This window comes from Trichoderma gamsii, assembly GCF_001481775.2.
Source record: "Trichoderma gamsii strain T6085 chromosome Unknown Scaffold_63.2, whole genome shotgun sequence".
NCBI classification, from domain to species: Eukaryota; Fungi; Ascomycota; class Sordariomycetes; order Hypocreales; family Hypocreaceae; genus Trichoderma; species Trichoderma gamsii.
Genome location: NW_020171400.1, coordinates 135,125 through 144,741, shown reverse-complemented (window position 1 = coordinate 144,741; position 9,617 = coordinate 135,125). Strand labels below are relative to the sequence as shown.

General features: G+C 46.0%; 5 protein-coding genes across 5 annotated transcripts; 2 read left to right on the top strand and 3 right to left on the bottom strand.

Moving 5' to 3' along the window:
- Positions 1-20: 20 nt before the first annotated feature.
- Positions 21-1,172, top strand: TGAM01_v210484 (hypothetical protein; the record flags this gene model as incomplete). The annotated part of the gene is made up of 1 exon (XM_024550807.1): positions 21-1,172. A coding segment is annotated over one exon (1,152 nt), but the record flags the coding sequence as incomplete, so codon positions are not given.
- Positions 1,173-1,657: 485 nt separating this feature from the next.
- On the bottom strand, positions 1,658-3,097 carry TGAM01_v210483 (fungal specific transcription factor domain-containing protein; the record flags this gene model as incomplete). Its single annotated transcript, XM_018809715.1, has 1 exon — positions 1,658-3,097. The coding sequence occupies one exon, from the start codon at positions 3,095-3,097 to the stop codon at positions 1,658-1,660; it is 1,440 nt and encodes a 479-aa protein (XP_018657117.1).
- Positions 3,098-3,420: 323 nt separating this feature from the next.
- Positions 3,421-3,582, bottom strand: TGAM01_v210482 (hypothetical protein; the record flags this gene model as incomplete). The annotated part of the gene is made up of 1 exon (XM_024550806.1): positions 3,421-3,582. One exon carries the CDS (start codon positions 3,580-3,582, stop codon positions 3,421-3,423), a length of 162 nt encoding a protein of 53 aa, XP_024404458.1.
- Positions 3,583-4,586: 1,004 nt separating this feature from the next.
- Positions 4,587-5,204, top strand: TGAM01_v210481 (hypothetical protein; the record flags this gene model as incomplete). The annotated part of the gene is made up of 1 exon (XM_018809714.1): positions 4,587-5,204. One exon carries the CDS (start codon positions 4,587-4,589, stop codon positions 5,202-5,204), a length of 618 nt encoding a protein of 205 aa, XP_018657116.1.
- Positions 5,205-7,948: 2,744 nt separating this feature from the next.
- On the bottom strand, positions 7,949-9,141 carry TGAM01_v210480 (hypothetical protein; the record flags this gene model as incomplete). Its single annotated transcript, XM_018809713.1, has 2 exons — positions 7,949-8,546; positions 8,615-9,141. 2 exons carry the CDS (start codon positions 9,139-9,141, stop codon positions 7,949-7,951), a joined length of 1,125 nt encoding a protein of 374 aa, XP_018657115.1.
- Positions 9,142-9,617: the final 476 nt, after the last annotated feature.

Sequence of the window (9,617 nt, the reverse complement as noted above, 5' to 3'; positions counted from 1 at the left end):
AACTCCCCCTGGCCACGAGTCACGGAAAGCGAAGCAGCCCTCGTGATTTTGTTGTGGATACTGCCGAGAAGTATCCGCTGGAAATCAGGACAGGCTGCCTTGCTACCTGTGTGCTTTTCGATGAGAATTCTGGCACCAACACCACTCCGAGGGCAATTGGTGTAGAGTTTCTCGAAGGCAAGAGTCTGTATAAGGCCGATCCTCGGTCAAGTTCATCCACCATCGGCATCAAGCATCGCGCCCTCGTTTCTCGGGAGGTCATCCTTGCGGCTGGGGCTTTCGGCACACCACAGATCCTGAAGTTGAGCGGTGTAGGTCCAAAAGACGAGTTGGAGAGGTTTGGGATTCGTGTCATCAAAGATATGCAGGGCGTTGGCACCAATCTCCAGGACCGCTACGAGATTCCCGTCGTCACTAAAATACAAGGTGATTTCCCAATCATAGAAAAGTGCACGTACGGGAAGCCTGGAGACCCGTGCCTTGAAGAGTGGAAACACCGCCGCGGTCCCTACCTATCAAATGGACTCACCATTGGCATGGTGAAGAAGTCCAGTCTGGCCGATGCTGACCCTGATCTCTTTATCTTCGGTGGCCCTGCATTCTTCCGGGGTTACTTTCCTGGGTATTCAGAACTCGCCACTTCGGACAAGAGACACTTCACGTGGGCCGTACTCAAGGCTCACATGCATAACCTAGACGGAACTGTCATGCTCACCTCAGCCGACCCTCGAGACGTGCCAGATATTAATTTCAATTACTTCACTACGACTCCAGACGAGACTCAGGTAGCTGAGCGGGATCTGGGTGCCATTGCTGAAGGCCTCGACTTCGCACGACGCATAATGGACGATGTCCTACCGGTTGTCACTGGACCCCTTGAAGAAGCGTCCCCTGGCCGTCACCTGGCTTCTACGGAGCAGGTGAAAGAGTTCATTAGGAATGAGGCCTGGGGCCATCATGCTTCCTGCAGCTGCCCTATTGGAGCGGATGGAGACCCCAAAGCTGTTCTTGATTCTCGCTTCCGTGTCCGAGGGGTGAGCAACCTGCGCGTTGTTGATGCTTCCGTTTTCCCTCGTATTCCTGGTTTCTTTATCGTCCTTCCCATATATATGGTTAGTGAGAAGGCAACTGATGTTATCCTTGAAAGCATTGGCGAGAGTCGCCATGTCTGAAGCGCCCCAATGCCAGATCGCCAGATCATGATGGCATCGGTCGGTCATTCCTTCCACTTACACATCTTTTGACCTTGCTTTTTCCTTCTGTTTTTCTTTTTCTTTTCTTTTTCTATTCTTTTCTTTTATTTTTATTTTTTTTTAATTTTATCTAGTTCGTGGTACAGACTCGCGAATATTTATCATAGGGTTTGGTGGCCAAAGATGAACACTCTTGGTGGGATCCTCCACAAGCACCATTGGAAACTATCCATGAAGGATCTCCAGGAACCAGAAAAAACCCAGCTGATTTACAATGTATTGGGAATAAATTGTGAAGGAGAGGTTGCATATTGTAAAGGATGCGGTGAAGTGGATCGCTTTATATGGGACAAAGTTGTTGGTGAAGCTGAGACTGCTATATCGCTTGGCTAGTTGCTAGGCAGCTCGATATTAAACCAAACTTGTTAAGTTATTTAACATTTTATCAATATCTCAAAGATTCTTTAATTTATGCTCCCTGAGCTAGTATTATAGCCTTCGCCGGGGAATTCAAAATTGTAGATCCATGGGTAATAGAGGTCTGGTATCTCTTGGGGTACAGAATACCCTGATGAACCGAAGCCATGGAGTAGCGAGGCATCAGAGAAATTCTCCATCATTAAACTATTGCCTTCGACTCCTCCAATTGCTGTTCCTGGCCCATCTTGTGGTGCCATATTTGTTATTTCTGCCTGGGGTGGCTGAGCAGCGTTTTCTTTGGGGGGAGAAGTCCGAGATCTAGCTGCACGGGCTTTTTTAATCAGCCTGTGCAAAGGCTTATATGCATCGCAAAAGAATTCGTCAATATCTGACACGCCACTCGGATTGATCCCGGTTGTCTTTTGAGCAATATTCGAGAGCTTGAGACCCAATTGGAGAGTGGCATCAACCGCATTCCACGCCCTCTCTACTTCTTCGCTCTCTGGCCGAACGCATAAAGCGGAAAGCAGAAACGCAAGTGCATACCATTGAATATATGTCTCGCATAGCCATCTCCATTTCTGAGTCTTCTTTTCTGTGTTCAAGGCTAGCCAATACTCAAGAATCATGATAGAGGAGGTGAATAAGTATTCCTGCGTTTCTTTGGGCAACTCTGTGTAGCCAGCACGACGCAAAGATGGATGATGCGCAACAAGCTGCATTTTTGTGAAGACAATTTGCGCAATAGTATAGATATACCACAGGAAAGGATCTGATAGATCGCAGTGTTTTAAGTAAAGATTTTGGAGTCGCGTTTGGGTTTCGGAAATCTGCTTCATCTTTTCTGCAAGATCTTGCTCTTCATTATTGTGACCCAGGCACCTAGTTGGATTGTACTGGAGTCGCCGAAATAGAGATGTTGCTTCAAATCGAACAATACTGAAACTCATTTCCGTCAGACCAACTCTAGGTTGAGGAGACTCCTTCATTTGCACAGTCATGTCCGAATCGTTGATGTTGAGCGGTATCAAAGTATCAGCGCCACTATGAGGAAGCGTAGCATCGTGGCCAGAATCTTCACAGGCACGAGAATCCAGAACACAAATGCTCCACCACAGCCTTCGCCTCATTTCCACCGTAAATGGAGACAGATTAAAGTGACTGCCGTCGCGGTGGATGCCAGCATTCTGAGCAAGACGAACTGCCAGAGCAGTAAGGCTCCACATGAGTCGGATGCTGCAATGATTTCGCAGACTCATCAGAAATATGACGAAAGCCTGCAATACAATCAATTCGTCGGTTTCGAGGAACTTGGCTCGTGCCAGCGCTTGTTCGGTCGCAAATTTATAAGTATCGGTGAGATCGCTCTTCGGACTGCCAAACGTTTCCCAGCATTCGTCTTCCGAAAGGCTTCCTACGGCAGAAAAGTAGATGGAAAATATGAGCGCTTCCAACCCTTTTGGTATGCAAGTCGGTTGCTGCATGGCGTGAAGAATGATCGGCTCTGTGGTAGGGATATGTAAAACTTTAATCAGGCTGTCGCAATTTGTCTTGAATAGACGCCAACACAGAAGCGCATGCGGCAGTGAGGGATGCAAGTTAGATATGGATTGTTGATGAGCACCGCCCCCAAATATAAAACTTTGATTGATAGTTCCAAAATCCAAAGAATTAGGTGTCTTCCACATTTTGGAATCGTCCGGTATGTCCATTAACAAACTCTTGAGGTCGTCAACCTATTGGATGGAAGATGTATTAGGCCAAGGTCCTCATAAAACTCATTGTAGCATGGTACATACCTCTTCGTCTAGACTTGCCCAGAAACTGCTACTGATATATCTGCTGCGTCCATCTCCAACTGCCAGCCTGCCAAGCTCTGTCCCCAATTCGGCAACCGCATTGTCTTGTGTTCTTCGGCGGCTGGTCGAATCAGATGGATGGATAGCCTCACTCTCTTCTGTAACTGCATTGAAGCAAGCTTCTGTAGTCTCAGGGGACTGGTTTGTTGCTCCTTGGCTGTAATTGTCCCGTAAGATTCCGATTACTCCCTCCAGATGTTGAAGCCTCTCCAGCATACCGTGGGCGGTCTTTGGACGAGTTGAAGGCCGCCTCGGCACAAACAAGCAATTAGTACCATCTTTGCGACAATTGATACAAGGGTACAATCTATCGCATTTCCTCTTCTTTCTCCGACAAGACAGGCATGAGTACGGATTCAATTGTGGGTGCTCAGCATTTGATTCGGTTCCTCGGCCACCGATCCGCGGGGAACCTGGCTTATCGGCTTCAGTGGGTTGGGCAGTCTGTGCGGAACTCATTTTGTGTGCTTCGTGTGTTTTTTTCTCCTCAAGCCGTCTCGAATGGAAGTGCTGGTTTACAGCGAGGTAGTTGCAGGTTGTCGGCCTTTTCGGAGAGCGGAGTCTTGGCAAACACCGCCAGATAGACTTGCCGATGAAGTGTGGAGATGGGCTAACTTGAAAAGAGCTGAATTCGCCATCTGGTGTGAAGACTTTGGCTCCACCTCGCCGACTTGACGGAAGTTCCTTAGGTCATCAGGAATATTGGTTATATAACCATTCAATCTTTATTTGAAAAGTGCCGTTAGTCTTGATTAAAGTTCTCTCGTAATCTGCTCTAGTGCACCAATGGAATCCAATCAGCTGAGTTCGTGGAATGAGTTGCGCGATGATCCCACATAGATCATATATAGATCAAATTACTTGGCTCCTTAGTCAACTGTGAATGATGAACGCATACGTATATCTCGCGGGCTTTTGCCTATTAAAAGACAATGATTTCTCCAACTGATCGTTAGGATTTCTTCGCAAATAAGTCAACTAAACTCTACTGCCCACACGACTCTTTTCTCTTATCTCGGCCCGCATAGGCTCAAATAAGCTCCAACTACACGATTCAAACACTGCTCTGAGCTTTGGAGTGTATCTTATTAAGATCAATTCCAGGTTATACACCATGAGTGAAAGTGCTTACCGAGGTCGACTGACGCGAGACAACGCAGTCTTGCTCATTGTGGACCATCAAGTGGGCCTTTACACTGGAGTTCGCGACATTGATACTCTCGAACTTAAGCACAACATACTGGGCTTGACAAAAGCCGCTGTAGCTCTCAAAGTTCCTGTGGTTGTAACAACAACGACGGAGAGCATGTGGGGTCCCTTGATCCCCGAACTACAAAAAGCATTGCCCGGCATTGAACGAATCGAACGCACGACGGTCAATGCGTGGGATGATCAGCGTGTCGTCGCCGCTGTGAAAGCTACGGGGCGGAAGAACTTGATTGTAACCGGAATTTCGACCGACGTATGCTTGGCTTTCCCAGCAATGTCTGCTATTGCAGACAACTATACGACTTATGCTGTTGTGGATGCCTCCGGAAGCTTTACGAAGCGACAATCGGAGATGGGCGTTCTCCGTATGACTCAAGCCGGGGTCATTCCTGTCTGTTATTCCAACGTCGCAGTTGAGATTTTGGCAGATAATGCGGCTTCTGAATCCGCCGAAGTTTATGGCGCCCTGGGTATGCCATTTGCTGGACTCGTGTATGGTTTACAGCAGTACTTTTCGCACTAATAGAACAGAACTGCGTCTGAGAGTTAATAGGGCGAACTACTAGTGTATCTTACATAAATTACGCCTGAGACTGAAACTCTATATAGCAATTCATACTATTCATTGATTGTCACGAGATGCTTAAGATTATACTGCAATGCTTTTATATTAGCGACCATCGCCCTTTCCCTAAGACTTTCACTACAATTCGCGCGCAAATGGCTCTAGGCTCCTGTAATAGGCCCGTCAAATTCCAGAAGGCAAATAGCTTCTCTCAGCAAGTGCATAACTTAATGAGCGGCAATACAGCTTTCGAAACCTAGTCGTAAAATAGCAAGAATCACCTAATAGACATTTTATAGGTTAATCGTAGGGAAAGGCCAAATAGAGCAGCTTCAAGTAAGGCAATTATAAAGCCTCAGGATGAGCTCTCCTGTCACCATTATAAAGATAGCCAAAGTATGACAGTCTCAATAAGAACCAGTTTCCACTTCTCTCGCTTGTCTCAGCTAATTAATCTACAATAAAGGAATAGTCGAGACCCAACTTGCTCTGCCGCGTAGTAACATGACTCCAGCTATCCCATGAATGACAAGCTGACCCGATGAATTATTGTCTCGAAGACTAATAAAGAGCAAACGCTGCGCCATTCATGATGCTTTAAACCCAGATAGTTTTCACTTCTTAAGGTTTTAATAGTTCATAAGGAAATAGCTGACAGATTTAAACAACTCGAGCTACTGTTATCTAGTGGTGAGCTAATTAAAATTGAGCTCACCCCAGCATCTGAAGCGGTTGCTTACTGAAACAAGGCTTGTACGGCGGTGGTAGCTGTATGCCACCTACTGTCCATTCCCTATTCATAATGGTTCCGATTGGGAATCTGTCTACTCTAACTATCGCAATTGTACAATTCTGGTCGCGCTATATGCTTGTTACTATGGAGGAAGCCAGGATGGCCTGAATTCTTGGGAAACTGATCATCGTACATTTCATATTTAGAGAAACAGCCACCTAGGATATCGCGAGAAGGGTATCTGGATTCGATCATAGAAGCTAGACTTTGGCCGAGATAGGCTGTGGAAGGACCGTTAGAAGATTCAGCAATGGAAACGATGAAATAAGGATCAGATAGTGCTAAGCTCTCCTTTGAACATCTAAAGCTCCTCGTATAAGGATTGTTAGATCTCTGTTAGACTAAACTCAATCGATTATACAAGCATCATGTATATAACTGCCACTGTGTCAATATTTCATAGTTTTTCTTACTCTTTATGTCAGGAAACAGATTTATCAGAGCCATTTCAAATCTCAGTATAGTTCTTCATACATAACCGCGTCTATATGAGGCGCGCCGCATGCTTGAACATTCCGTACAATCTGTCAAGAAATCCATTTGCAATACTTTAGCTTATCCATTTAGAAGAATGGATGACAATTAAACTATCAGAGATTGGGTATTGTGCGATCTCGGTGGAAGGCCAGACTGGGGGCTAATCCCGCGCAGAACTTGCCCGCGCTTGACCCCACAGATGTCCTAGTCAAAATCCGCGCCGCTGCTTTGAACTTTCGTGATCTTGCGAGTAGGTGATACATATTCAAACCTAACACATTCACCCTGAAGCTTACTGACGAGCCATTTCGTCGTCAAAGGGTCGTATATACATGTCCCGGATGATGGCGCTGTTCCCGGTGGAGACGGTGCTGGCGAGGTCATCGCAATAGGGAAACATGTCGTGCGTTTTTGCCCAGGCGACAATTTTTTATCTATACCTGGCAGACTGGATAGTTTGGCGGCACGCACTCTGGCCATGGAGCTGAAATGGCTGATGGGGGGTGCAAGGCCCCTACGAGTTAGACATAGTTGTGGTGCAAGGCGCGTGCGGTGTCAGTGTAGCTGCTCTACAACTTGCTGTTGCCGCAGGCGCCACTGTCATTGCCACGGCATCATCTCCTAAGAAAGGGGCATTTCTAGGCATTTTTCACAAGCCTAGGACCTCGACATGTCATTAACCATAGTGAATGGGGTGTTACTGCCAAGAAGCTCTCTCCGGGTGGGCTTGGTTGCACGAAGGTTATCGAGATAGGCGGCCGTCAGAGTACTTGCAAGCAGGGTCTTGAGTCGCTGGCATTAGACGGCGAGATTGAAGTCATTGGATTTTTGATTCATCTTGAAGAGACGGGGCAGAATGGCGATCAGCCACTTCAGGGGGGCTCCAAGGTGGAAACCGGCAACAGTTTGGCAAAGTCGTCCGCATCATTAAATCGCGAGACATCAAGCCAACAATTGATCCACGCATATTTGAGTTAATTTGACCTGAAATTGACTTACCAATACTTATGGAATTGGAAACAGGTTGGGAAAGTCGTCGTTAGCATCCCTGCGTAAGACTGCGGCGTTGTTAGCAGCTGTTCTGTCAGGAACACAGACGTTCTTAGTTGACAGACTACATAGCCAAATAGTAACACCTGAGAACTAGAGATAAGTTTACTTTGCTGCTTACCTCGCAGAAGAGACCTAATAATAGCTATAAGCAAGCAAAATACACGTACAAATTAAACCTAGGATTCAATTCTGCCGTACATGGTTTCTTCTATATGTTGAGGGTTTGGCGCATTGCGACCGCTAGACGTAAACGTAAGCAGCGCTAAATGAAATCTATGCTTGACCCTTCAATCAGAAGCTGCACAATTCGACATTGATCCTCTTTTATGATAATATACGCTGAGTAGGAAAATATGACCATTACTTATTTTTTTTTCCCTTATTTGTCTTGGCTAATGCGTTCTATATTTTCCATGTCTGAGCCCTTGCCTCTGTGAGTATGCGACCAGTATGTTATGGAAATGCTGCCTTTTAGGTCAACTCCCAACACATTTTTACACTGAGTTTCATTGAATGTCTCTTTCTCTGCTGAACACGGAGACCGCACATCTTCTTCGGTGTTCCAATTGAAAGGGTATACCATACTGTCGGGCAATACAATTATCGTGTTCGCTGCGTCACCACAAGATTCATATTGTTTTACATTTTTACGCAGAGCAATAGGACCAGTCAACTGCTCTGCCGAGGGGTAATCGTACCACCAGCTGTGTAGAATGCGCCTGCTCTTTTGTATCTCTGCTTGCGCAGAGCTCATAGGGAATAGGAAGAAAGGATGTCCAGCTGAGGCGGCCATCCATGCATTGGGTATGCTGTGATCGAAAGTTGGATCAGACCCCATGCGACCAAACAGCGCAACTCGTGCCATGGAAGCTTCATCGCCAAAAGTTTTGCTGTGTTGATCGGGCAAAGAAATGTTCTGGGATGCAAGACCACTGAGTGTAGGGCGCAGACATTCGGTGTCCAAATCGGCGTAAACGCTACCCCTCTCGTCAGAATAAGCTTCACATTTAGAGTTACTTATAGGCTGAACACGAGCTCAACTCACCCCCCAAAAAGATACATATAAAGATTCCGTGCCAAATCTGCTCTGTAGATATTCCCGGGGAGACTTAGAAAAGTATCCTCGAGCCACGGGAAGTATTGCTTGACAAGCTGGAGGTTATCTTCATCGGTCCATAGAACCCATTCCCAATCAGGGTGCTGCCTGCGACACGTATTGCTCCATTTTTTAAACTTAGCAGGTAATTCTGTCGATTTCCAGCTTTGGTGAAGCAGCTTCGGAATCCCCCCCTGTAAAGACTTTGGCGAGCGACAAAGAAGTTCTGCTGGCGACAAGGCTGATGCTAACTTTGTATCAGAGGAGTCTGCCTGCGGGCGTGAAGTCGATAAAAGCGGGCAGTTGTTGGAGGCATGGGAGGACGGTATGTGAGGTGGCGTAGCAGAGAGCCGGCAAGTTAATGGGCTAGTACCAAGGCCGGTTCCAAAGTATGGGATAAACTGTATGAAAATGATGCAAAACAAGAGTGTAATTGCTAGTATATAAAGCCGACGCAATCGCTGAAAAACCAGCATACTTACAGTCTCTCTGCCAAATGTGGGCTATTTGAGAAAGAAAGCCAGCTTTCTTCTTACGTTAACCCTACTTTTTCTACCTATTCTTTGATACTACTTAACTTATGCAATAATAAGGGGCTTGATATTCATTTGCCTCATTGGTCTTAGCCACATTTGAGATTATTTCAATTTGATTAGTATTTTTAATCATTATTCTGCATACAAAGCTTGAACATGTTAACCTTCTTTATCTCGACATTGAAAAGATTACCATTGCTACAAGTACGTCCATTATATTATTTCAATTTCTCAATAATATATCTTAAGCTTGTTTGACTCCGCGAACTCCGAGATGCACTTACTCTCAACACTGTTATTGGAGAAGCTGCAACTTGTATCCTACACATTACGAGATAATCCAGCAGCTTCAATGGCTGTGCACACAGGTGGGGTCAAGCTGCCTAAGGCTTTAGATCTCTATATTGTTATCCAAA